Source organism: Pipra filicauda, unplaced genomic scaffold (genome assembly GCF_003945595.2).
Source record: "Pipra filicauda isolate LSUMZ 115617 unplaced genomic scaffold, ASM394559v2 scaffold129_size2064235_pilon, whole genome shotgun sequence".
Taxonomy (NCBI): domain Eukaryota; kingdom Metazoa; phylum Chordata; class Aves; order Passeriformes; family Pipridae; genus Pipra; species Pipra filicauda.
Genome location: NW_024103762.1, coordinates 1520771 through 1548701, shown reverse-complemented (window position 1 = coordinate 1548701; position 27931 = coordinate 1520771). Strand labels below are relative to the sequence as shown.

At 37.3% G+C, this 27931-nt stretch overlaps 1 protein-coding gene across 4 annotated transcripts in view; it reads left to right on the top strand.

Annotated features, from left to right (window-relative positions):
- LOC113990613 (transformation/transcription domain associated protein) overlaps nt 1-27931 on the top strand; it is a 75987-nt gene that overhangs the window by 21239 nt on the left and 26817 nt on the right. For 3 of the 4 annotated variants that reach the window (XM_039391123.1, XM_039391127.1, XM_039391119.1), the window contains 32 exons: nt 110-370; nt 1350-1511; nt 1747-1843; nt 2286-2407; nt 3508-3678; nt 4394-4462; nt 7207-7227; nt 8322-8441; nt 8764-8883; nt 9238-9402; nt 9807-9988; nt 10255-10453; nt 10864-10992; nt 11601-11867; nt 12440-12646; nt 13365-13523; nt 13610-13744; nt 13943-14053; nt 14911-15057; nt 16174-16387; nt 17073-17198; nt 18414-18560; nt 19733-19935; nt 20585-20706; nt 21573-21786; nt 22517-22696; nt 23051-23197; nt 23868-23987; nt 24279-24566; nt 25871-26008; nt 26298-26410; nt 26896-27031. In XM_039391123.1, the coding sequence (XP_039247057.1) occupies nt 110-370; nt 1350-1511; nt 1747-1843; nt 2286-2407; nt 3508-3678; nt 4394-4462; nt 7207-7227; nt 8322-8441; nt 8764-8883; nt 9238-9402; nt 9807-9988; nt 10255-10453; nt 10864-10992; nt 11601-11867; nt 12440-12646; nt 13365-13523; nt 13610-13744; nt 13943-14053; nt 14911-15057; nt 16174-16387; nt 17073-17198; nt 18414-18560; nt 19733-19935; nt 20585-20706; nt 21573-21786; nt 22517-22696; nt 23051-23197; nt 23868-23987; nt 24279-24566; nt 25871-26008; nt 26298-26410; nt 26896-27031 (4992 nt within the window). The remainder of the gene's footprint in view (nt 1-109; nt 371-1349; nt 1512-1746; nt 1844-2285; nt 2408-3507; nt 3679-4393; nt 4463-7206; nt 7228-8321; nt 8442-8763; nt 8884-9237; nt 9403-9806; nt 9989-10254; nt 10454-10863; nt 10993-11600; nt 11868-12439; nt 12647-13364; nt 13524-13609; nt 13745-13942; nt 14054-14910; nt 15058-16173; nt 16388-17072; nt 17199-18413; nt 18561-19732; nt 19936-20584; nt 20707-21572; nt 21787-22516; nt 22697-23050; nt 23198-23867; nt 23988-24278; nt 24567-25870; nt 26009-26297; nt 26411-26895; nt 27032-27931) is intronic. The other variant, XM_027726173.2, reaches the window with a different exon arrangement.

The following is a 27931-nucleotide window of genomic DNA, read 5'->3' as shown; positions in this document are numbered from 1 at the left end:
TTTGCACAGGATTCGTCAAAATGAAATTCTAAGTTTGTTGGTGAGTAGTGTGTAGATTTGAGATCTTTATTCTGTACTTAGTTAATAAAAATAATCTGTGATGCCCCAGGTTTCCAATGGAGCAGTTGCTATGGCAAAGACCACGTTAGAACAGCTCTTGATCAGGTGTGCAACTCCTTTAAAAGATGAAGAAAAAACAGAAGAAATCCTGGCAGCACAGGAAAAGTCTTTCCATCATGTAACACATGACCTTGTTCGAGAAGTAACCTCTCCAAACTCTACTGTGAGAAAACAAGCCATGCATTCATTGCAGGTGCTTGCACAGGTCACTGGAAAAAGTGTCACAGTGATTATGGAGCCACATAAAGAGGTAAGCAGAAATACCTACTGAACCTGAGTTTAAAGTTGTTTTCCAGTTTGGATTTGCAGAAATGCTTTCCTGGGTACATTTTTCCACATTAGTAAATGAAGTTCTTCGTGCTTTGATAGCATATGTTTGTCATTTGCTGAGTTTCATTGTTTTAAAGTACATAGTGGCTGGAGCACTATAGAAATTCATACAGCTGTGCCTGACTCTTGGTCAGTATTTATAGTGTCTTTAGATTAATTTACTTCCTTAAATTATGGACTGCTCATCCAACCACCAAGCTAGGCTGTATAGATACTGCATTTTGAATGTCCACTTTGTGCTATTCTCTAAATATGAGGCATATTACTATGCCTTTCCCTATCCAGAAAGGGACTATAAAGATCCAAACTGGTGTTGAAATAACTTTTAGCTAGACACTAATGCTAATAGCATTCATTCTCTTGAAAGACAAGTGAGTGTACATGAGCCCTAAGGACCATGACAACATACCAAACTAGAGATGTCATTACTGTAGTTTGGGAACATACAGACAAGCCTCCTAATTGATATCTTGTTTTGCTAAGGATGTTTATGGAGGAGAGTGAGAAGTTGGTGTAATGGAAAGAAGTTACACTGACTTTTTTGTTTTTCTGATATTTCGGGAGCTTAATATATTCTTGTTTCTTTACTTGAATGTTTGAAATGCTTCAATCTATGAATTTCTTTGTTGTTTATAACACCATGTGAAGTTATTAAATATAATAGATATATTTAACAGAAAATATGTATTAATTACAGATACTGCATTGTTTTGTGAACTGGCTGAATTAAATTAGTTCAGAGAAATACTTTTGTTCTTACTTAATGATTTCTCAAGCCATACATCTGGAGCAAATGGATAGAAATGTGCAGCCATGACTAGTGGTGTCTTCTCAGTGCCTGGGTCTGTGGGGTCATTTGAATAGGATACTAATTCAGTCATTTAAATTGTGTTGTGTAGGTTCTCCAAGACATGGTTCCTCCTAAAAAGCATTTACTTAGGCATCAACCTGCAAATGCCCAGATTGGCCTGATGGAGGGAAATACCTTTTGCACAACCCTGCAACCCCGATTGTTTACAATGGATCTAAATGTTGTGGAGCACAAGGTTTTCTACACAGAGGTACTTTCTCTTTGTGTTCTTATATTCCAATGTAGATACTTATCAGTGATGGTGTTAGTACTTTCAGTGTTAAAAATATGCATTTTTCTTTGTGCATTTTAAAACTTTCAAAAGGTGAAATGTGAAGGTTGATTAATGTGTTTCCATAAACTTGGCTCTGAGGAAACAAGACTCAAAAGGTACTGTTTCAAATGAGAGTCACGATGCCTAAAAAGGATTGTTTATTTTTTCCTAGTTATTGAATTTATGTGAGGCTGAAGATTCTGCCTTAATGAAACTACCTTGTTACAAAAGTCTTCCATCTCTTGTACCCCTTCGAATTGCGGCCTTAAGTAAGTAAAATTCCTGAACAAAGTTTGGTGTAGTTAAGTGTCCTTGTGAGCAATGGGCAGTTTGCTTCCCAGGATCAGCAGAAAACCTGAGCCCTGGAAGACTGATGACTGCTTTCCAGAGGTCACAGTTTAATGGAGAGAATAATGGGAAAGTATTGCTGCTTTCTTAATGACTAGAATTTAGTTTCTGAAATGAACCCTAAACATTTTGAGATTAATTATGTTATATAGCATTAGGAAAACTTAAGAACACTAATGGAGTTCCCATTCTTTTACTGTTTTATGATGTATCTTATTTTTGGCAATGCATGTAATGCTTTAACTGTTTGTAATTTAAGATGACATAAAAAGAAACAAGAAGTGGTGTAGAATTAGGGTTTATTTTCCCCTCTCTTTTGAAACTGTGTTAACGAAGAGAACAAATTTCCTTTGATATTTGCAGATGCTCTAGCTGCCTGCAATTACTTGCCTCAGTCAAGAGAGAAGATCATTGCTGCACTCTTCAAGGCGCTGAATTCAACAAATAATGAACTGCAGGAGGCAGGAGAAGCATGCATGAGAAAGGTGACTGTGTTAAACAACATCCTTTTGAGGCCATTGTTCTCTCTGCTTTACTTCCTTGGTACAAAACTTCTTGGGAAAGCTCTCTACAGGGAATACTGGCTGCTCTGTTCAGTTTTTGTTACTGACACTGATAAAAGTTTGTGTCAGATGTGGTCTTCTGGGGGCCTGAACTTAACCATAAAAATTATCCAGCTTGAAATTAAGCATTATAAACTCTTGGATAAGGACCATGGTAAATCTTTTCAGTCTTTCTGTCCAGCTGGAAGGGCAGGGAAAAAGATATTTGTTCATCATGATTTGTTATCCAATAACTGTGCCTAGTTCCAATTCAGCAAGATTTTAATACTATTCTTCTAAATGAAAACAAAGCTAATAAAATTACAAAGATGCTGTAAGTAATGCTGTGTAGATTGGCTGACATGTAACAGGGAATGTAACTGTTTGCATTTGTTTATGCCATTGACTGACCAAAAGTCAGATGTCTTTTCCTGTCACTCTGGTCAGGAGAGGGAATGTACTTATTATTTGTGGCTTGTTGACAATGCAGTTGGGTTGAGGTGTAAGAGGGAGCAAATAAGGATTGTTTGACCTATACATCAGATTTTTCTAGTTTTTTTTCCTGTGATAAATTCACGCCCACAGGATGTTTGGTTATGACAGGAAATATTGTCTCTGACTGCTTGCAGACAGGTTCTTTTGACCTTTTATGTTGCTCAGGATGCATGCAGATTGTAACACAGAAATTTGCTCTGTTGCCTTTGGCTGCATTCACAGGCAGTTCTTAATAAAGCGGTGTCTAAGTAGTTCATCCATAGCTGTGTATTTAATTTATAGCTGTAGCAGTTTTTCAATCTGTCTGTATTAAGATCTCCTACTTGATTATTTTATAGAATATCCTACCGTGTGTCAGAAATACTTCAGTGCTTCCCAAATCCATCTTGTCACTGGATACTTTTCCAGCAATAAGTGTTGTTTGAGCTATTGCATTCTGAAAGTGCAAAACACAAGAAGAAAAATCAAGTCAGCTTTCTTGAAGAGAGATGCTTGCACAGAAGTCGCTTCCCTCTCCACCTGTATCTTAGTCATGTACTCTCTTGCAGTTCTTAGAAGGAGCTACCATAGAAGTGGATCAAATCCACACCCACATGAGGCCATTGCTGATGATGTTGGGAGACTATCGAAGCCTGACCCTGAACGTTGTGAATCGTTTGACATCAGTTACCAGACTTTTCCCGAACTCTTTCAATGATAAATTCTGTGATCAGATGATGGTAAGCCTATTCAAGTTTTTTCTTTAGCTCTTCCCGAAGCAATTTTCTTCTAGCTACTATTTGTATTGGTGAAAAGTCAAAGAATAGTTCAGTAGTGACTCAATGTGTGTATTGGAATTGAAAGATTTTTGTTTCACAATTAATAAAAATGCGATTTCTTTAAACATTTTGAGTTAGTTTCGAAAGAGCTGCTAAACCAAAAAGTTAAGAGATGTTATTTTTTAGTGAAGACATAGCTACTTATGCTAAGGTCTGCTTGGACAAATTTATCTTTAAGCAAGGTACCACCAGTACCTTGAAAATATGTTTTACTTCCTAATGGACTAAGTCTGTGTTGGTACTTTCTTTATTTATTAAATTTTGGAAGGTATTGCAGTGTTTATTTGCAGGTTTTAAACTGTATATGGGAATTCTTTATCCTTTTGGCGTGGATATTTAAACGCATCCATATCAAGCAAATGATTAAACAAGTGTAAACCTATCAGACTTAGGTTTTTTGTGGTGTGTAATGTATGTACTCTTATAATCCCTGCTTAGGTGAATATGGAGAGGGCTTTTAGTAACAGAAGACTTTTCAATCTGAGGGAATGAAAATAGCTAATAATTTTTCCCTTTGTTTTTTTCAAAGAATTGTTTCTGCCTCTACTTCTTTTATTTTATGCTAAAGTGGAACAGTCTAATTAAAAGAATAATACTAATTATCCTCTCTTTATAGCAACACCTGCGTAAATGGATGGAAGTTGTAGTTATTACACACAAAGGTGGACAACGGAGCGATGGAAATGTGAGTTAATGAAAGCTTTTATGTGAGAAGAGAAGAAATAAGTGGTATTAACGTTTTAGAATTACAGAACTCATTCACTTGTAAATGTTGCCATGACTGATTACACACTGATGCTTTGTTACAAGCTGATGAACTTGTATCTATATTGAATGTTTGTTAGAAATCTCAGTAAGAGAAGCTTCTTATCTGCTTAAAAGGGTTACTTTAAAGACTTTACTTACAGGTTGGTGTGGGAACAGCTCAAGGATTTTTTTTTTTTTTCCCTCAGGATTTTCCACTTAGAAATCTGCTCTTCATTGGAATGGCTGATGAGCTCAGCAGCATAATCCCTCTTTTCTTCACTAATATGTTTGATGTTCCCAACATAGTCTTTTGAAAATTAAACATAATGATAATATAATCCCAGTTAATTGTGAATTACATTTATTAAAACCAAGTTCAGTATTTACTTGTTGAGATCACATTAAAATCTCTCTCCCATTGAAACTAATGGTCTCAGTGTTAACTATGGGAAGCTGATTAGTTGTCTTATAAATGGAAAATTGTACAGTAATGTCAATACTGTGTGCTCTCAGCAATACAGCACTGATGGGAATTCCTGCTTCAGTGTAGTTTTATGTGGATTGTCAGAAGTCCCATAATTCTATTAATGTTTTACTTATCACTTATATTAAGTGTTGAGATTTATTATTGGAACTAGGAAAAAATGGGGGGAATTTCATTAATATCTTTGTTTTTCAAATTAGGATGAAATTAGATTGGCTTTTTATTTCCCTTAAAACGTGGAAATGGCTTAATGGCTTTTCATTTGTCTTTCCTGTCATTGCAAAGAGAGCTTTTAAATGTGAATTTGATCATTTCTTTATATTAGTCCTGGATGTTCTCTAATGAAGGTGAATAGATTTTTTCTTATGTTTTAACTAAAACACTGTCCATTTTTCAGTTAAACACATTTTATTCGGGTCAGAGTAGTTCCAAGGCCTTCATATTCTTCTCTTGGGATTTGCTCTTCAAAAGTGATGATTACAGATATTTTGCATATCTTTTTATAGCAACAGTCTTTTAGACCACAATGTGGCACCTCTAGACCAGTTTTTAGTTGTGCCTAAATCATGTTTAGTTGGAAATTCTCCCGCTTTTAATGTTTTTTATTAATGTTTTCTATGTAATTGTGTGTTTAGTCTCCTAAATCTGTGATTTTTTTTTTTAATGTTGGTTTAAAACAGCGGTATGTTGAGGGGGAAGTGCACACCAGACACTTGAGAAAGAATCTACTGTCACATCTTGAGGGTCTTGAGGGAGGAGGGAAGTCTCTGGAATCATTTCAGATAGGACTGTGTGACTGCAGAGCTGATTAAATGTTACTTTTCTGCTCCCTAGTTGTTGCTCTAAAGTTTCCTTAAAAAATAAAAACTCAAGGAGGGCACAGACAGCATGCTCCATGTGCCAGTTGCTGTGGCAAGCAGGTGTCATTGCTGTCATTGTATCTTCTAAATGTAGAAAAAGTGGAATGGTGAGACTGGTGGTCAGTTGTTGTAGCTGGCATTTCACTTACTCTCGTTTTTTCCTGATCATAATGAGATTCCAAAATCTGAGGTACTCACTTAGGAGCAATGCTGGGGAGTGTTATCAGGGTTGGATCATTCAGACCACGTGGTTAAATACCGATGATGGTAAAAACACGTTGGAGGAGAGAACTGATTGGGAAAGCCTGGTGTTCCCTACCTGTACAGGGGGCTGTTACAATCATTTCATCTCTTTCCAGCAGCACTGGGTCAAGGTGCCATTTGATGGCAATGCTGGTGTCATGCAGTTCTCCAGCAGAGTGCAGATAGTGCCTGGTCAGCAAGGCTTCTTCATGAATGGTTCAAAAGTCTGGGGAATGAGTTTTCATAGGTAAATGGTAACTGTAGACAAAATAAAAACTTCATACATTTCAGTTAAAAATTCTGCATAATAGTTGATGACTATCATAAAGATCCACATTGATGCCAGAATAACTAAGCCTTTTGTTCACCTAAATAATTTATGACAGTCCTACTGTGATCCTGAACTGTGACCTGGCTGTTTAGAGAAATGAACAAATTAAAACATAAAATATTAACTAGTGATTAAAATCTAATTCATTGGCCCAGCGAGTGAAATGCTTGATTTAAACCCTTCTTCCTCTCTTCCCTACCTCCCTAAGGAAAGGCGTGGGATTTTAGGTCATGTCTGCTAATTGAAAGAGTTAAGTTTTGACTAGATGGTTGCCTCCAGCTGTCCCTCTTGTGAGAGGGTGGAAATTTCCTTGGTGGAATTTCCATGGTGGATATTCTGCATTACAGCCTAAGAGGACTTTGTAGCTTTAGGGGGCTTTATAGCTTGACAGTTGGAGTACTGAAAATGGTTTCATAATTGGTGGTTTCATAATTGATGCTGGCCAAATTTGTCTTTGAAGATGCTAAAATATGGTTTCCCCTAACTTAATAATCTCTAATATCTCTTTATTCAGTATAAATATTTGAGAAACTGTGTCTAATCAGTGTACAAGTAGGAAAAAGGATGCTTTCCATCCTAGTTCTTTGGAGGGCAATTTGGAGCATGTGAGATACTCATTGTCTCAATTCTTTCCATTTGAGATGAGAAAGTAACTGTACTGAAGTTAGACTGCAGCCTGAAGAATAGCATGTACTAATTTGTACATTTATTTGATATTTTTGTGGGCTTTTTCTTTTCATGCTGTGACTTCTGTTTTGGTTCAGCCTGCTGCAGAAGGGCTAGAGGTGAGAAAATCAGTGGAGGCACAGGAATTTTTTTTTTTGTTGTCATGGGTTTTTTTGTTGTAGTTGTTTGTTTTTATTTTTTTCTTTTAAACTGTGGTTTGTTAGTTTTATTGTTGTGTTTTGGGCAGAGTGCATTGTGCCTTTGAGTGCAGTGCTGTGAATTGTCCCCTGTTTGTCCGTGGCAGAGTTGTTTTGATACCATTGCTGTTAAGGATGTTAAGCATGTTCATGCTGAGAAGAGCAGGAATTTGTTTCTCTGAAGGCATAAATAGTTTCAAAAGTTTTTATTCTTGTTCTCAGTCCTGCACTTCAATCCAGGAGAGTAGTTTTGTCGGGTTCTGTCTGTGCAGATCATGTTAAAGGGGTGGGGCCTAATACTTTGTGTTTAAATTCAGTTGAGGAAATGCAGGGCCCTTGATAATATTTTGCGCATTAGAACTTGGTTTTAGAGAGGTGAAGGTGGATGTTTTGGGTTTTTTTCCTTTCCCTTTTCTTACTGAAGGAAATCCACACTCTAGCTGACTGAAATACAGTCTCCATTTAAATCACACAATGAAAAAGAGATGCAAAATTATCTTAGACTTCTGGAGAATTTAATATCTAGTGGGAGAACAGAGCTGACTTTTCTTTGAAGTAACAAGCTGTTTGCAAGACAGACTGAGCAGTGCTGTGGGAAAACTGTCTCTCTTCCCTCACATGTAATCTGGGGGTGTGGGGTGTGTATGAGAAATTGTTTAGATGGGAAGGTCTGGCTGTCTGATGCACGAACCACTTGGTGTGATGCAGTGAGCACTGTGGAACTCCCCCATCAACAGTATTGTTGCACAGTGTTTAGCTCTTACCTGTAAAACACCACTATACTGACAAAGAAAATAAGATTTAAACCATGATGTTACGGGGGGGCAGGGCAGACTGCCACAAGAGCAATTGTTTCATACACTGTGGTAAGTAGATGCTGTATAAATGTTAACCCTTTACATTTGATTGCTGGCTATGCTAATACAGAGAGGAACAAATAAGTGAGATGTGTGATACTGTTTTTATACATTGTAGCTGGTAATGTTTAATTCAACCCTGTTTCTTTTTACCTGTAGGAAATGAAGATTTGTTCAGCAATTATAAATTTGTTCCATCTGATCCCAGCTGCCCCACAGACTCTGGTTAAACCTCTCCTGGAAGTTGTTATGAAAACAGAACGAGCAATGTTAATTGAGGTAAAAGTGGAAGTTAACATTGCTGAAATTTTTGCTTTATGGTATTTTTAAACATTAGTGTATAATAATTATAATATTTTAAATGTGGCATGGGAATATTTGATGTAATAAAATGTGCTCTTCAAGCCTTTAGGAGGTATTAACATTTGTCTTACACTCTTAGAAGTTAAGTTTTTAGTGTCAATAAATTGTCATCATGAAAGTTCTGAACATTTTGTATCTGCATGAATGCCAAGTCAAATGTATTTTTCTGAGTGGTAGTAAATTAGTTGAAAATACTCTATACTCTGCATTTTTAATTTAAGCTTTGTGAATTTTTCAGGCTGGCAGTCCATTCAGGGAACCACTGATAAAATTTTTGACACGTCATCCGTCCCAGACTGTGGAGCTGTTCATGATGGAAGCCACTTTAAATGATCCCCAGTGGAGCAGAATGTTTATGGTAAGCCGTGTGGGAAGGGGAACAGGAAAAAGCCCTCAACTTCACAGATCTGGTGAACAAAAAGCTTTTCATCTTTTGCACCTTTTTTGCTGTATGACCTTGTAGTCCTTGATCATGGTCTTACTCTGACTGTAGGGTGCCTATTCTTGGGTTTGTATTTGTTTGTCCTGAACTGTTGATTTTATACCTTTCCACATCATGTAGGGCTGTTACTGAAGTTGTAGGCGATGTTTTTATATACGTGAAATACAACCTCTGCAACTTTAGTGAGGGATATAAAAGCTTCAGGATAATATAACCTTTTGGCATTTTGGCTTTTAAAGGTTATTAAAATTATTTCTTCCCCTTTTGCAGAGTTTCTTAAAGCATAAAGATGCCAAACCCCTGCGAGATGTCCTGGCAGCTAATCCCAACCGATTTATCACTCTGCTCTTACCCGTCGGTACCCAGGCAGCCGTGAGACCTGGGTCTCCAAGCACCACCACAATGCGTCTGGATCTGCAGTTCCAAGCTATCAAGGTATCATTTATTCTTGTTTATCTTTGCTCTAGACAGTTAAAACCTCTTCAGCTGCAAACCTCTTACATTACAGGCTTTCAGTGTGCGTGCGTGCGTGTGTGTGTATTATAGCTCACAGAAAAACATGTGAAGTGTTTGTAGTTGGAGTCACTCTGAGAAGGAAAGAGAGACTCAAATTAACTACACTTTTTTATCAAATAGGATACAAGAGGAAAACATGACAGCAGAAACAATTGTTACAGAAATTTTTTTTTTTAATCTCAACTAGTTTGTATTTCACTTTTTTTACTGGTGAATATTTTAGAACTCTTAATTGCCCTTAAAGAGGTGTTTTTATGTCACTGTTTCTACTGACAGACCTGCTGTGTGTTGACTGTGCATTTGTCTTGTTTTATTTTGGGCAGATCATAAGTATTATTGTTAAGAATGATGAATGTTGGTTAGCAAATCAACATTCCTTGGTGAATCAACTGAAACGTGTGTGGGTGAGTGAAGCTTTCCAGGAGAGACACCGTAAGGAGAATATGGCTGCAACAAACTGGAAGGAACCAAAGCTGTTGGCTTATTGCTTATTGAATTACTGCAAGTAAGTAAAAATGTTGATTTCCTATACTTTGCATGAATTGTTTTAAAAATTTTAGTGCTATAAAGGTATGTAGGGCTACTAAAAGTGGTTTGCAGTTATTGAAGGGAAAGTGTAATATATTTCATAATACTACCACTCCTCTAAAACCATGCCTTTGGTACTGCCTGCTGTTGCCTCTCTGCTCCTTTAAAACCAAGATTAGTTTCATCAGCATAATAAGTTGTGTATTTTTTCACAGAAGCTTTGTATTTTATGTGTTTTTACAGAAGGAATTATGGAGATATAGAGTTACTCTTCCAGTTGCTCCGAGCTTTTACGGGTCGATTTCTCTGCAATATGACTTTCTTAAAGGAATATATGGAAGAAGAGATCCCTAAAAACTACAGTATTCCCCAAAAACGGGCTTTGTTCTTCCGGTTTGTAGACTTGAATGACCCAAACTTTGGAGATGAGCTCAAAGCCAAGGTAACTAAAGCAATTAAATCAAAGAAGCCTGGTATTTAGGTTTAATTTTCTTCTTGGGAACTAGGGCAACAAAACTTGCTTACTTAAATGTCAACGAGTTCGATAATTGGCAGAGCCATTTAGGTGCAAATATCATACCTGAAGAAGAGTGATAATAAACAGAGACAGCAATTCATCTTGCTTTTATTACTGACTAGGTTACACTTTCTAAGAATCTTTGCCCTTGGAAGGGAGGAAGAGGGGGGAAAAAATCTGCGTGTGTCTTTTTCTTAGGGTTTTATTTATAGCTTCCTTTTGTAACATGGTGAGTGTGTCCAACATGCAGGTTGGCATATGAAAGTATTTGAATGTTGGCTGCCATTACAAGAATGCAGTAGTTCAGGCTAACTTTTTTTGTTTATATTCTGTAGGTGCTGCAACATATCCTGAATCCTGCTTTCCTGTACAGTTTTGAAAAGGGAGAAGGTGAACAGCTGTTAGGACCTTCAAACCCAGAAGGAGATAATCCAGAAAGCATCACTAGTGTTTTTATTACAAAGGTAACAATCCTTGTTTACACTAAAGTGTTTGAAAATTAAAACAAAAAGTTGTTCCTCTCATTTGGCTTTTCAATCCTAATTTGAATTAGTTGTGCTATTCTGAATATTATGATCTGTTACATCATAACACTGAACATGAGATCCATCAGTCATCAGTAGGACTGGACTACAATTTTCACTTTGATACCTTCAGAACTTGAATATCTGTCTTTAAACATGGGCCTTACATGGCTGTAATCCCAGTCTTATAAAGAAAGCTTTCCATGACTGAACAGCAGTACCTTTCTAATTCACTGCTGTTTCATGAAACCAATTATAAAAAAAATGTTGAAGATAAAGCTTGGGGTTTTTGATTTATTTATTTTTATAGACTAGCACTTTGGAAATTCCCAGATGTACTCATTATTTAAAAGTTCACACTTCAGGAGTTTGTTTTGAGGGTACTAAACCGAGTCAAAAAAGTAATTACAGGTTTTAGTCTTCTTAAAAACCACTCAAAAGGCAAAAGGCTAAGACTTTGCTTTTATAATAATAAAACTTATTGGGTTTTTTTGTCTTCTTTTTCTTTTTTTTCCCCTCCCTCGCTTTCCTTCTCTCCTCATTGCTAGGTACTTGATCCAGAAAAGCAGGCTGACATGCTGGATTCCCTGAGGATACACCTGCTGCAGTTTGCCACGCTGCTGGTCGAGCACGCCCCGCATCACATCCACGACAACAACAAAAACCGCAACAGCAAACTCAGGCGCCTCATGACCTTTGCCTGGCCCTGCCTCCTGTCCAAGGCCTGTGTGGACCCAGCCTGCAAATACAGTGGCCATTTGCTTCTGGCACACATCATTGCCAAATTTGCCATCCATAAGAAGATAGTTCTGCAGGTATTGGGCTTGTGTTCGTTTGTTTAAGGGATGTGGGTAAGTTCTGCAGTGTGCTTTATTTTAAGATTCAGGGTAGAAGCTGCACAGTGGGTTTGAATACTTAGTATAAAGGGAACAGTTAAATTCAAATACCACAAATACAGAAGGAGCAGGCCAAATATTTGATATGATTTACTTGTGGATAGGAGAGTGTAGAAGAAAGTTTGAAGGTAAGTGAAAACAGGGAGGATAAGTGAGACAATGAAAAGTCCTTGGTTGAATTAACAAAAATTGGAAATGTTTCTTCATTTAAGAGACAGACACTTCATTTGAGACAGAATATGGGGACCAAGGGAAAACTTTGAATTGGACAGTGGAGAGGGAGGAAGAAAACGGAGTGTAAAGGAAACAGAAGTACATGCTGTATATACTTCTGATGATGATATGTCGTCGTACATTTAACAAATTACGGGCCTTCAGGGAAAAAGTGTATTTTTTTAGAAAACATGTGTTGTAGTTTCTCTTTCTTTATAAATGCTTTGTTTTTGTAAATACATATAGTATTAATGTTGATCAGAAACTTTGGTATTTAGGTTTTTCACAGTCTTCTGAAGGCTCATGCCTTGGAGGCCCGAGCTATTGTCAGGCAGGCCATGGCTATTCTGACTCCAGCTGTGCCTGCTCGGATGGAGGATGGACATCAGATGCTCACTCACTGGACGCGAAAAATCATTGTGGAAGAGGGTCATAGTGTTCCCCAACTAGTGCATATTTTGTACTTGATAATACTACATTTCAAGGTACTTGTACCAGTGATTCTGGTAGTCACTGTATCTCCCATATCAAGGACGTCAACTGCAGTTTGATTAGAAAAATAACATACTCTGATGTATATGGTTTAGCTGCAAAATATATAATATGTAATATATAATCTGTCTCTAAAGATACTTATCTATAACTGAAAACAACTATTTAGTAGCAAGTAATTTATTAAACTCTATCATGACTGAAGTTAAAACTCAGTGTCAGATGAGATGAACTCATTGCACAAACACGAAACAAATGAGGGAATGCTGCAGAATGTCAGCATAGGATCACTTGAAAATGCATATTAAAGTGCAGTCCAAAGGGACAGCTAATACACATTTAAGGCACTTTTGAGGAAAGATGCCTCAGCCCTTTTTGAAGAATGTCTCAGTGTGTTCAAATGTGAGTTGAAGCTCTCTAAAGGGTTGGCAAAAAATTGGCATGATTGGTCCTGGAGAAAAATCGTGACTCTTAAAAAGAACACGTTCATTTGGGTACATGAAATCAGGAGTCCCTACTGAAAATTGTAGCCAAAATTTTATTTGAAAGCACCAGTTACTTTCCAAGATGGCAAAATTTGAATGTGGTACAGATTTAGCAAACTCTGGGATTGATGACTATTTTACCATTTTGCTTTATTTCAACTTTCTGGTTTTTTTTGTAGAATTTTATTGGTTAATGACTAACATTTCTGTGAAACCATTTTTTCAGGTTTATTATCCAGTGAGACATCACTTGGTTCAGCATGTGGTTAGTGCCATGCAGAGACTGGGCTTCACTCCCAGTGTTACAGTAGAGCAAAGAAAATTAGCTGTGGATCTTGCTGAAGTGGTTATTAAATGGGAATTGCAAAGAGTTAAAGACCAGCAGGTAGGAAGTCTAAATAAATGGTTAAAGAATGAACTGTTACACAGTTAAGTGTAGTTTTTTTAACATGCACACTGCTGATATTTCAGCCAGATTCAGATATGGACTCAAGTGCAAGTGGAGAAGGAGCAAGTTCTGCCTCATCTGCTGTTAAAAGAGGATTGTCTGTGGATTCTGGCCAAGAAGTTAAACGATTCAGGACAGCTACAGGAGCAATAAGTGCTGTAAGAAAAAATCAGGGTTTGTTCAGAGACTCTGAAATTACAACCTGCACTGACTAAGCAATTCAGCATAATTTTTTCCCCCCCATAACTCAAAGTCCCTAAATTGAAGGTTTTAGCTTTAGAAAACATTTTAAATCTGTTCTTGTTGTTTTCCTTCTTCAGTCTTGCTTATGGGTTTTGTGTTTTGTGTACATGCAGGTGTTTGGACGTAGCCAGTCCCTGCCAGGAGCCGATGCCCTCCTTGCCAAGCCGATTGACAAGCAGCACACAGACACAGTCGTGAATTTCTTGATTAGGATCGCTTGCCAGGTAGTGTGTTTGTTCTGATATGCAAATACCAGTGTGGCATTAGTAGCCAAAACCATAAACCCCTCTCTTCATACAGGCCCTTTTATGCTTGGATTGTTCTAGTGTTCCTATACTTTGTTTCCTTGATTCATTTATGTGTTTGCGTGGTGCTGCCAAGTATGGTTGTGCTATTGCCTGGGTTAAAGAGCAAGAATACTTCACCCCAAAACTAGATATTTGGAGGGTTTAATAGGGAATGACTATCAATTACATATGTAAGGATAATGACTGTAGTTGTATTTTCAAGATCCAATACATGGGATTATTTTTGTTTTTCATCCAGCTTGTAGAACTAAAGCTTTTCACCAAATTTTCAGAGAACTAACTTTTCTAGAGTGGGGAAAATTAGCTGGGTGTAGCTCAAAGCTGAGAAGTTTTATGGCTTCTGCTCCTGCAGCAGACTCAGCTGGTAATTAGCATGGGATTTTATACACCACAGTCTATTGCACAGAGTAGATGGGCTCTTAAGTATATAGATGAATTGAGTAAAGAGCTGCATATGTTTATGGGTACCTTGCAAACAGTAAAGATTAACCATCTTGAGCATGTTCAGAGTTGTAGCAATAAAGTATGGGATGAAACTTTTTTTTAAATACACCTTTGATGGGTGATTCGGGGTAATTAGCTGGCAGTTTAGACACCAATTCTGGTGTTTACTATTAGTTGTCAGCTTTTTATGCATTTAAAGGCTCTGTGACTGTACTGATAAAACTACTTAAGCCTATCTGTTGCAGAAGTAAGAAATGATATGCTTGCTTAGAATCCATAATAAATGAATGAGTTGGTTACCGAAGGGTGTAATTCTGATGAATTGGTAGGTAAATGACAACTCAAACACTGCTGGATCTCCTGCGGAGTTGCTGTCTCGCCGCTGTGTCAACCTGCTGAAAACAGCCTTACGGCCAGACATGTGGCCCAAGTCAGAGCTGAAGCTGCAGTGGTTTGACAAGCTGCTGATGACTGTGGTAAGTTATGTTCTAGTCCTGGAGGGCTTTAGGTTTCACTGGCACGTGAGATACCTGCATACTGATTTTTACAGTACTAATCTTTTCTTCACTGTAGTGGAATAGATAAATTGTGAAGTATGTGAATGGCATCAGTGGTTATAATTTGTAGAGCTGCAGTACTTAATGGTTGGTGGGCTTTTTATTTTTGTGATTTTTTTTTCTTAATAGGAAGTTTTACGGATTGATTTTATTGATTCCTGGTTTTCTGACTACATTATGGTACTATGAAGTTCACTGAAAGGCTAGCTCTCTGTAATTGATGGTGTACAACATTTTATTTATAGTTTTTATGCTGTTTGTGTGCTTTCTGCCATATAATAAGTTTTTCTACAACTATTTTGTTTGTATAATACTAGATACAAATATTTAATAAACTAGTAACTGTTACTAGATGGTCCTTGAAAGGGCAGATAACCATTTCCATCCTTTTCTCCTTCTCTTGGAAGAGCTTTTATTGTGGCTCCATTTGTTTTGGGTTTACAAGTGTTGATTGTGCTCCAGGGAGCTCATATTTGTTGCTTTGCTTACATTTTCCCAAGTAGTGTGCAAAGTGAGTGAAAATTGCCATTAAAATGGAAAATTTATGAATAATTTACTATCTTAATGATAATTTAATTTATTTACAAAGATAGATCCAGGAATTTTTTTTCATTGGGTCCAAATATTCCCTTTTCTATCCTTTAAACTATAACTTATTGTAAAATATGCTGGTTTAGCTCTTCACTGAAGGCCTGTGTCTGAAAGGTGTTGACAAGGAACACCATTCTCTGTTGACAGCATTTCTAACCAGCAAGGTTGCAGGCAAATTTCAAACCTGAGCATCACATCAAACACCAGAAGGAACATACCTGTACATGCTCAAGTAATATTTTTGTGGTTAAAGATTTTGTAGTGCTTGTTTTTTTACAGTTTTGTACTGCATGACTTATCCAAAAGATTGATCTGAAGCATCAATATTGTAGAAACCTCAACTTTATTATAGACTTTCAACAGATTTGAGCTGAACTTGGTCATCTGTGTAATTCTTACGTGTTTTATCCCCCACTCACTGCCTTTTTGCACGTTTCTCTTTAGGAACAACCCAACCAGGCCAACTTTGCCAACATTTGCACCGGTTTGGAGGTCCTAAGTTTCCTGTTGACTGTGCAGCAGCCCCCTGCTATCCTGAGCAGCTTCAAGCCCCTGCAGCGAGGGGTGGCAGCCTGTATGACCTGTGGGAACACCAAGGTGCTGAGAGCAGTGCACAGTTTGCTCTCTCGCCTCATGGGTATTTTCCCTACAGAACCAAGTAAGTGGGATTTTCTTCCTCCTTTTGTCCTTTATTGCTGAATAACTGAAGTGGTTAAGGGTGGGGTGAAGGCACTTTTTGGAGTGTGCTAATATTCTGTTTTATGATTCCTACATTTAATGGTCCATTTTAGCTTACACTTTCAACCTCTGTTTAAAAAGGAAAAGCTGAAATAAGTAATCATGTGGAATACATCATTATCCATTGACATAAAAACTTAATAACCTGTGGCTGTCATAACTTTAGTTCAAGGAATGCATGCTATAAATTTAATGTATTTTTGCAATTAGAATTTTTCAGCTTCAGAAGTGCAATTTTTTAGTTGTTAAGCTTTGCTGTTTTGCTGAAAAAGGAAGGGAGATAAAGTGTAAAAAAGAAAGGCAATAGGTAATACGCTGTGTCTTAATAGAAACTAATTTAGGTAATCTCTTGGAAAAAAAAATCTATAATGTAAAACTGCTCCTCAAATTGAGTTACTCAGAAGTGGTTTACTCTTATAAAATACATACTGGTTTTATAATAAAAAGATTTATATAAATGACAGATCTGCTTGTGTTCCCTTGGTTTGTTGACAAGATGAAACTCCAGTGATGTTTTATCAACTGAGTGTTCAGAGTATAACTGCTCCTTGCCTGTTCTGTGGCTAATCTTACCAAAAGCAAACACACCTCTCTCTACTCTGCAGGTACCTCAAGTGTAGCTTCAAAGTATGAAGAGCTGGAGTGCCTTTATGCTGCAGTTGGAAAGGTTATTTATGAAGGATTGACTAATTACGAAAAAGCCACCAACGCCAACCCTTCCCAGCTCTTCGGTACGTGTCCCGCTTCTCTGGGAGCTGGGTGTGGAATGCCCTTAATGAGTCAGGTCTTTGCCATGAGCTTCCATTTGCCATGAGGAAGTTGCAATCTGATATCATGCAGAGGAAGCTGTGGGAAGCATTTCAAGCTACCTTGAGATGAGCTCGGGGTGTCTCATCTGTGGGGAAAGGGACTGGAGGGGGATTCATTGTGTTCTGTCTTCTCCCAGTAGCTGGTTTGGGAGCAATTATTGGAGCTGCAACTGTAATAGATGGAAGCCTTCTGTATGCAAAGTGCATAGGAAAAAAGATTCAACATTCAAATTAACCAAAAATAAAGTGAAAGTTACTGGAAGCTTGTTACATGGAAAAAACCAAATCCTGCAGAGTACTCTGAAATAGAGTAGAATAGTTCAAGGAATCTGTGTACACAGTTACTGCCTTATAGTTTCTTTTCCAGTTTTTTTAAAGTCTCATTTATCAGATTTAGACAGTGTAGAAAGATTTATGTATTCATAGGTCTTAAGTTCTCAGTAAGCAAGAAAGTACAAAAATGCTATTTTTTCTTGACTGAGAAAATCTGAATTTTTAGTGTATACCATTCTGAAGAGCTGAAATGTTTCTTTTTTTTTTCTTGTTTTTTTTTTGTACTTACTTAACTGGTAGAGAACTCAGATGAATAATAGAATGACAAAGATGTATTGGAATAATAGAGTGTGGTCTGGACTGGTTGTGTTGGTAATACAGACTTGAAATTGTACAATGTTGGAAAAGTTGCTGATTTTAAATGGCAAATGTCCTTCACTATTCTATTCTGTGAGCTTTGTAGATGGTTGTAATTTCGCCTTGGGAATTGCCTATTTGTCAGATGTCAGGACAAGCTTTACAACAAACTAACCAAGAAAGATGTTTGTTACATTTTGTCCAGAGCTCCCTTAAAAGCAGCGCCACAATCCAGCTGTCAGGTTGTGCATATTGTAGTAATTCTGTGGCCCAGAGCCTGAACTTTGTGGGCTAAATGTTGTGCCCATCTGAGCACAAAAAGAAATGTTTTTTTAATGAGTATGTTTTTTAATGGGCACACACAGGATGTGTGTGCTTCTTGAAATCTTTTTAGATTTCTAGTGTTTGTAACTTGGGCAGTCCTGTGCTTCTTTCATGGCATCTGTATTTTACTCAGGTCACATCCAAGAGAGGTTTTAATTCCTAAAGTCACATTTTTATCTCTAGGGACTTTAATGATCCTGAAGTCTGCCTGCAGCAACAATCCCAGCTACATTGACAGGCTGATTTCGGTTTTCATGAGATCCTTGCAGAAGATGGTCAGGGAACACTTGAACCCACAGGCAACAGCAGGAACTGCAGAAGCAAATACAGGTATTAATATTATGTCACCTGTTAATGATTAGAAATGTTGTAAAATATTAAAATATCTTCACCTCAAAGAGATTTAAATGATTTTTTAGAGTTTGTGTGCATTATTGCATGTTAGAAAATACTTAGTGAGAAGCATTACTGAAGTATTGAAGACTAAAAATACACTTACAAATTCCATTTTCCAGCTTAATATATGAATATCAGTATAACCCAAACTTTCCAGTGGATGGTTAGTGAAATATTTATTGAGCTGCAGCGTAAATAGAGATAGTGAAATTCTTTGAGACTTTATGGTGTTGAGGGAAGAAGGGCTGAATTTTTTTGATTGTTCTGTGCTTTCACTTTTTTTTACTCCTTCCTGTATTATAATATTGGAACAACTGTGTGTGAATTAATTTGTTGGAGCTGGTGTTTTTTTCTTAAAATAGCATCTTTTTCAGTCTGTACAATTCTATCATCAACTGAATTAGGTCATGAGTCATTGAAAAAATCAGATGTTGTAGAAGAAAATTCAGTGCTAGTAAAGAGCTCTGTAATTTACTAATGAATAAGCTACTGCAGAAAATACTCTGAAAGAATTGCTGCTGTTAGGTTTCCAGCCCATATTTTGATTAGATAAATGAGAATCTTGCAAGTTTTATTAAAACTGAGAAACAATTGGAAAATTATTAAAATTGACAGATAAGCAGGTCAGGAAGTTAGCTGAACAGAATTAGATGCTGCATCATAGAGAATTTCTTTCACAGGGGTAATGGCAGTTTTTTCAGTATTGGGGGTCTATAATACCTTTTACTAAAGATTTACTGAAAGGAAATCACACAGGTTTGCCTTTAGAATTTTTGAATGGATTTGGTTTTAGAAGGAATCATAGAATCATAAAATGGTTGGGATTTGAGGGAATGTTAAAGATCATTTAATTCCAACCCCCCTGCCATGGGCAGGGACACCTCCCACTAGACCAGCTGCTCCAAGCCCCACCTAGTCTGGCCTTGGGGTCTGTCTTAGTTGCTTAGGAATGAGAAGTAGTGATTCTGAAAACATTATTTCTAGGGATGTACTTCCAAGTAAAAGATATTGTCGTTGCTATTATTCAAATTACAGTAGTTTATCTTGAAGGTTTTTTTCTGAGGTGTTTTGTGTACACAGTTCTAATCCTTTCTTTGCATCCATAGCAGGTACAAGTGAACTGGTAATACTCAGTCTGGATCTTGTGAAAACTCGTCTGGCTGTGATGAGCATGGAAATGAGGAAAAATTTTATACAAGCCATTCTAACATCTCTCATTGAAAAATCTACTGATGCCAAAATTCTTCGTGCAGTGGTAAAAATAGTGGAAGAGTGGGTGAAAAACAATTCCCCAATGGCAGCTAATCAGGTAAATTGAGTAGATAAAATCATTATTGCTCTCAAATACTAAATAACTATAAGCCACTCTTATTCATCAGTTTTGACAATGAGGTTTGTAATGATCTGTTAAAAATGTTTAGATGCTCTCAATGAGGTTTGGACTATTTTGCATTCCCTGTGAAAATGGCTGGAGTTATAGATGCTTGGCATTTTGTGGGCTTATTTTCGGTGTGTGATCTCAAGTGCTGTTGAGAAAGTTTTAAAATGGAAGTTCTAAAATATGTTTCGCGTTAACCTGGATAGAGAGATTCTTCAGGAGGAAGATGACTAATACTGGTATATATCATGCCACTCTGTAACATTTTGTGACCTCCTCAATTTCCATGTTTTCTGTTAGAGCTGAGTACTTAATAATCTAGTGCTGTGTTAGATTTTTGTAATCATTGAACAGCTTAACCCTGGTAAAGTCACAATTTTAAAATTCTCCAACATATATTAGAAGGATAAATGCTTGAGTTACTTTTCTTTTTAAGAACTATGACCTAATAAGCTATTTTTCAATACTTCAAAAGTACAAGAGTCCTATGAAGGATGGCTGAGTTGTACTTTGAATGTGCTAGTCCTCTGCATGTTTGAAGATGAATTGACAAAATTAATCATGTCTTCTTTTAACACAGACACCTACTCTCCGGGAGAAGTCCATTTTACTGGTGAAAATGATGACTTACATTGAAAAGCGTTTTCCAGAAGACCTTGAATTAAATGCCCAGTTCTTAGACCTTGTTAACTATGTCTATAGGTAATTATAGCAATTAATCATTTATTGCAGCTTATTGGTTCATAATTTGTACCATATATGACCTTTATAACATGTCATCAATCTTTTTAGGTCTGAATTAAGGAGTTTTTTTAAATGCATGTTTTTTATTCTAAAATGCAAAATCCATTCACTTCAGTGAGACCACAGTACGTATTTATGGAAGCTAATTTGAAAATAGAAGTTCCTTAAGAAGGATTTTTCCTTTTTGGCACTGATAAAATATCTCCATGACCCCAATTGCTTCCTTTCACAAGATCCCAGGGCATCCTCATAGCTGGTTGTATATTCAGCACTGTGGTGACAGCTGAAATCTGTATTTTCACATCTGTAGGATATAAAGATTTTTTTTTTTTCCTGGAAACTTTATTATAAATTAGACTTTCAGGAGACTTACTTTGCTAGGTAGACTGACAAGTTTTGAATCATGATGAAATAATTTAAATAGTCACCTTATCAACAAATGCCAGGTATTTAATGTTGTGCTGCTGATTCCCATTATTTTGCAGTCCCTGTTTGCTGCTGGACTGTTTGCTGGTTCCCTGTGCAAAGCCTTTGTGTGGACACAGTGCTCAGAAGTTTTTATCAATGAATAGCATTTGTCATTTCAAACAGAACACACATGTGGCTCAGTGGTTTACAAGTATGATAAGATTTTGTTCTAGGGCAGCTTTCTAAGGAGCAGCAATATTTTCTTTGCTGTTTCTCTCAAAACACCGCGCCTGGACGTGTTCCACACCACAGGGGCTTTTACAGAGTATCACCTCTGGATTTTTAGTATTCTTTATACAAAACTTAGGAGGCTTCTCTTTCTAATGTCTCTGTTATTTCACCTTTACTCACTTTAGGGATGAGAATCTTTCTGGTAGTGAACTTACAGCTAAACTGGAGCCAGCGTTCCTGTCGGGTCTGCGCTGTGCCCAGCCACTCATCCGAGCCAAGTTTTTTGAGGTCTTCGACAATTCCATGAAACGCCGTGTTTATGAGCGTTTACTTTATGTGACCTGTTCCCAAAACTGGGAAGCCATGGGAAATCACTTCTGGATAAAGCAGTGCATCGAGGTAGGGAAGTTATTTGTATGAGAAATACAGTTAGAAATATGTTTCGTTCCCTATACTTGTAGTGTGTATTATCCATACCAAAGCTGAAAATACCAGGTCTGCTGCCTCAGATACTTCCTGTGCTCCTTAAAAATAAATACAATGTCTAAACCATTGAGATGCTGATGCTTGGAAAGGGGCTTTAATATAAATGTTTAAAATCTATTTTCTCTGCCAAAAGCTTAATGGCCAGGTTAATACTTAAGAAAAGCCCTCTCTCACAATTGATAATGATTATAAAAACTACAAGAATTGTTATAGTAGATGGTTTCCAGAAAACTACAATGTTAAAGCTACAGTGTGTGCTCTGGTGGTGTGACAGGTGTTAGGTGGGCTTGCATTGAAATGAAATTTCATCTTTGGTCCCACCTTGTTTTAAAGAAGCAAACCTTTTTATTTTAACAATGTATGTATTAAAACATGAGTTTAAGGACTGTGAACATCCTTTTTAGGGTAGCAGTGAGAGTCTGAATACATCAGTGGATTGAGGGCACTAATTATATGTGTTAAAAAGTACAAAATGCAGGCTTTAGGTGCAGAAGATTCTATTGAATAGAGATGATAAATAGGCCTTAAACACACTATTGCAACTTTTCCGTTGTTTTTAAAAATTAAACTGTAGTGATGTTTTCTTTGAAATACTACAGTAAAATGTATATTTAAAAACTCCTCTTGTTTTTCCATGTCTCAGCTCCTGTTGGCAGTGTGTGAGAGGAACACCACGATTGGGACAAGCTGCCAGGGGGCCATGCTGCCCTCCATCACCAATGTCATCAACCTTGCTGACAGCCATGACAGGGCAGCCTTTGCTATGGTGACCCATGTTAAACAAGAGCCTCGGGAAAGGGAAAACAGTGAATCCAAAGAAGAGGTAACTGACAGAAAATAGTGTGGAAAAAATGCCTTTGATGGAATATCTTCTTAGTTTCTCAGCACATAAGTTTGGAGAACGTGTCTTGAAGATGATGTGTACAGATTGCTGGTGTATCTCGTGTTTTAAGCCTGCATGGGTTTCTCAGAACTTGCATTCACTCATTGAGCCTTTTTTTACTAGAGCACTCCTGCAATTACATATGTGAACCTGAAGAAGTAGCAGAAATAGTGAGACCTGAAATGAGTTTATAAGAAGAATATTTTGTATTGGGGAAAAAAAAGCAAAAGTACCTGTAGCAAAAGTTATAGAAGATAACTGTGTTTACTTACTAAGTTATTTACCTCTGTACAGGATGTTGAAATAGACATTGAATTGGCTCCAGGAGATCAGACCAGTACACCAAAAACCAAGGAACTGTCGGAGAAGGACATTGGGAATCAGCTGCACATGTTGACCAACCGCCATGACAAATTTCTTGACTCCCTTCGAGAAGTGAAGGTTGGTACAGCTTGTTGGTGACAAATCCCTTTAATACTGAAATCTTCTAACTGATCTGAGGTGTATTTTTCTTTTTTCATCTCACACTTCTGATTTTTTAAGCTGAGTTTTCTTGTGTAGACGTGTCTTATAATCTGATGTAATTTCCTATCTGCATATGGTAAAAAATTCTTAAGCCTTCACTTCATCAATAGTTGTTACTGTATCCCTTTCCTACAAAATTGAATTTCATCCTCCTTCACCTGTGTGTTTCGACTGTTCGGTTCAGAAAATAATGATGGCAAAGACAGGGTATAGAATCAAAAATGTGTATTGGCATCTTATGATTAAATAATTTCTAAGAAAATAATCGTAGCTGAAAGCTATGTTGAAAACACTCTCACAGTAGTAACAGCTCTATCCAATTAACCTGATCATTCCTATTACCAAAGTCATCTTCTTTCCTTTTTCCTTCTTTTTTTCAGAATGGTTACAGTAATGAATCAGAGTCTTTATCAACATGAAAATAGGATGAATTTATTCTTACAAGTGTATATTGCTAAAGGAAACTTATTTTTGTTGGAAAAGGCATTTGCATTACTGCTTACTCTATATTAGTACAGTATAACTGAACTGTTTTTCCACAGTATTAATTGTATTTTCCTATTTATGTGAATCTCTTTGTTCCCAGACTGGAGCGTTGCTGAGTGCCTTTGTTCAGTTATGTCACATTTCTACACCTTTGGCAGAGAAGACTTGGATACAGCTTTTTTCACGACTTTGGAAAATCCTGTCTGACAGACAACAACATGTGAGAATCTCTCTCTCCCACTTACAGATTCCTCTTTGTAAATGACTGCTGTTTCAGGAAAATGTATTTTTGTGATGACTTTGTTCACTTACCTGGAGAAGTTTACCATTCTTTGACTAGTGAATGCTGTAACCTCTATCAACACATCTTTTGAAAGAAATAGGGCCTTTCAATTTTCAAAGAGAAATATACTTGTCAGAAGGTTGTTCCCTGAACTAAAGAGATTTTAAATCTAGATTCTCTAATTGAACAATCTGAATGATCAGATAACTATTATGTTTTTTCTTCTAGGCTCTAGCAGGTGAAATAAGCCCTTTCTTGTGCAGTGGCAGCCATCAGGTGCAGCGAGACTGCCAGCCCAGTGCCCTGAACTGCTTTGTGGAAGCAATGTCACAGTGTGTTCCTCCCATTCCCATCAGACCTTGTGTCCTGAAATACTTGGGTAAAACTCACAACCTCTGGTTTCGTTCTACACTGATGCTGGAACACCAGGCCTTTGAAAAAGGACTGAGTCTACAGATTAAGCCTAAACAGACAACAGAATTTTATGAGCAGGAAAGCATAACTCCTCCTCAACAGGTAGTGTTATATTGATTGGAATACCTTATGAAACATGAAGAGGAAAATGTAACACTGACAAGTCCTCCTCTAACCCATGTCCCCAAATGCCACATCTCCATGTTTTTTACACACTTCCAGGGGTGATGACTCAACCATTGCCCTGAGCAGCCTATTCTGGTGCTTGACAACCCTTTTGGTGAAGACATTTTTCTTAATATTGAATCTAAACCTCCCCTGGTGTAACGTGGGGCTGTTTCCTCTTATCCTATTGCTTGTTACTTAGAAAGAGAGGTTGACCCCCACGTTGGTACAATCTCCTTTCAGGTAGTTTTAGAGAATGATAAGGACCCTCCTGAGCCTCCTTTTCTCCAGGCTGAACCCCCAGCTCCCTCAGCTGCTCCTCATCAGACTTGTGCTCCTGACCCTTCCCCAGCTCTGTTGCCCTTCTCTGGACATGCTGTAGCACTTCAAAATGTTTCATGTAGTGTGAGGCCCAAAACTGAATTCAGGATTGGAGATGTGGCCTCACCAGTGCTGAGTACAAAGGAGCAATTGCTTCTAAATCTTTGTATTTAGAAGCCTGTTAAAGTGGTGGTGTTTTTTTTTTTTAATTCAGTGAAGGAATTCCTGTCCTTGTGTGTTTGTGAATAGACGCTTGCAACATTTAATACTTTGTCTTACCTACTTCTCATGCTTTTCTTTCATCTGTCATTGATATTTTCACATTTTTTTTCTCTTGATCCCTCTTATCCATTTGCTTTTGACACTAATTCCCTGCAGCACTGTAGAACTAGATATAACCATTTCTGCCCCCAATTTTAAATCTGAAGTAGAAGTCAATACTGCCCTTCTCCCTCAAAGGGAATATACTTTCCCTCATCAAATCTGTTGGTGTGTGACTTTAAAGAATTATTAGTTAAATAAAATAGAGTTCCTTGCTGAGGTGCTGTTGTGTTTTTAATAGTCTGGCAGGTATGATCAGCTTACGCAGTTCAGCTGAGGAAGCTTAATATGACAGATTTATGGTTTTTACATTAAAGACCAAGTTGCTGGCTCATTGAACAGTTCTGTTTTCTATGATTTCATCTGTTGTGTTAAGAATTGGTGTACAAGCCTTAGGATTTTTTTGTTATGCAGTGTTCTCAGTACGTGGTTGTTAATAAGTGCTTGCCTTCTAGAGTTTTAAAGAGTTTTTATTATAGAGACATCTCTATATCATGTCTTCCTCAGCTTGCCTCAGTGTAGAATGTGAAGGTTTGCTATCTGCTGTGCTTTATAAGGACAGCTTGACTGTGGAGAAATACATATTCTTAACATTCTAGGAAATACTGGACTCCCTTGCTGAGCTCTACTCCTTGTTACAAGAAGAGGATATGTGGGCTGGACTGTGGCAGAAACGCTGTAAATTCCCAGAGACAGCAACAGCCATTGCCTATGAACAGCATGGCTTTTTTGAACAGGTACAGTCTTGATATTAGAAATTATGAGAATGAGTATTCTGGTCAGCAAGAAAAATCTCTGAACATTAATTATTAACTTTAGTCTTCTAAAATAAAAAGGTACCACAGCTTCTCTACTGTCTATGGTAGTAGTTTAAGGCCGTGTAATACCTAGGTAAGGTGAGATTTTTGAGCACATCCACCAATTTTTCATTTGTAAAGGTTTTCTTATCACTTGTTTTTAAAAAGAAAAGAGTGAGTTATTGTGTATACAGCAGATGGAAAAGTAGAATGGCTGAATTTTCTTTAGGCACAAGAAACTTATGAGAAAGCAATGGAAAAGGCTAAAAAGGAGCACGAACGGAACAACGCTTCCCCTTCCATCTTTCCTGAGTATCAGCTCTGGGAAGACCACTGGATTCGGTAAGACTGAATGTAGAACAAGTATTTTACCCTGCAATAGAAGGAAAATACCCTGCTGCTGATTTAAAGAATAAACTTAGGACTTAGCTCAGATACAGGGAAAACTTAAGGGAATTAAATAAGCTGGTTTTTATTCCCTTAACAGAGCCTCAGAAGTGATATGCCTGAATTGCTATAAAAATGTAATTTGTTATTGGTGGAAAAAGACTGGAGTTAAAATTTGTTTTTCCTATTTAAAATGGTTGTTCTGAGACACACAAAATGCAGCTTTTCCCTGTTCACAGATTTCTATATTATAACTGGTAATAAATAAATTAAAAAAAAAAATCTTCCCATCTGGATAAAACTTTTGCAGTGCTTGCAAAGCTGTTTGTAGACAAACAAATATGCAGATAACATTCTGATATGCAACATCTGTAGTCAGTTTTATTGAAATTTTGGGGTTTTTTTTGTAACCAAATTGACACTGCTTTTGATTTTCTTAGTTGCTCAAAAGAACTGAACCAGTGGGAGCCTTTGACAGAGTATGGCCAGTCAAAAGGTCATATAAATCCTTACCTCGTGCTGAAGTGTGCATGGAGGGTCTCAAACTGGATTGCTATGAAGGAGGCTCTGGTGCAGGTGAGTGGGGGCTTTTTATGCTCATGTTTAGTTTCTCCTCATCCTCTCTTAGGTATCTTCCCAACTCTTTTAAGAGCCGTTCCATGTGAATAAAGTGGTGGTTATTGTTCTTGAAGCTGCTATAAAAAGCCAGGCCATACAGCCATCTTGGGCTTCCTGTGGCAAACGACAGATTTCTGTGTTGGAGTCACCACTGGATTGTCTGGGATTCTTTTTAACATTGTATGTGGTGTTGCTGTTCTATAAAAGATGGATAATGGTGGGGGATTTTTGTTTTGGTTTGTTTTTTCTTGGCTTTGTTTTTTTTTTTTATTTAATTTTAAGGAAATACATCCTCTTTTCATGGTAGGTAGAGTTGTTCATTTGTGCTTTGTTAATATAGAAACATAAACCAGATGTAGAACTGAAATCTGAAAGGTGAGAATGCTGCATTAAATCACAAGTGGAAAGGAGCTTGCTGTGACATTACTGGAGTTACTCTGCTAAAGATGCCAGAATTTGCAATAAGGGGGTGAATTGCATATTTAACATACAATTTTACTGGCAGAGCTCTGAGCAAAGCCTTAGGCTGTGTTTTCTTATGTTGCAGGGAGTGAACCAGAACAATTAGTCCTTCAGTTAAATAGAGTTTATTATTTCATCAGTACTGTTTAAGTTTTGAACCAATACTTACTAGTTAATAGTGTTACACATCAAATTGACAGTTGGCTGTATAGTGTCATAAAATTTGCAAAAGATACAACATGATTATGAAAAATGCTGAGCATCCTTTAATTCCAGTATCTTGCAGAGTTAAGTTTCTATATGTAAAATATTCCAGCGAGTTGCTTCATTGTGACAGCTTAGTCTCGCATGAGAAATATGAGAGTTGTGTGTCTCTCTTACTTCCTTCAAAATCAG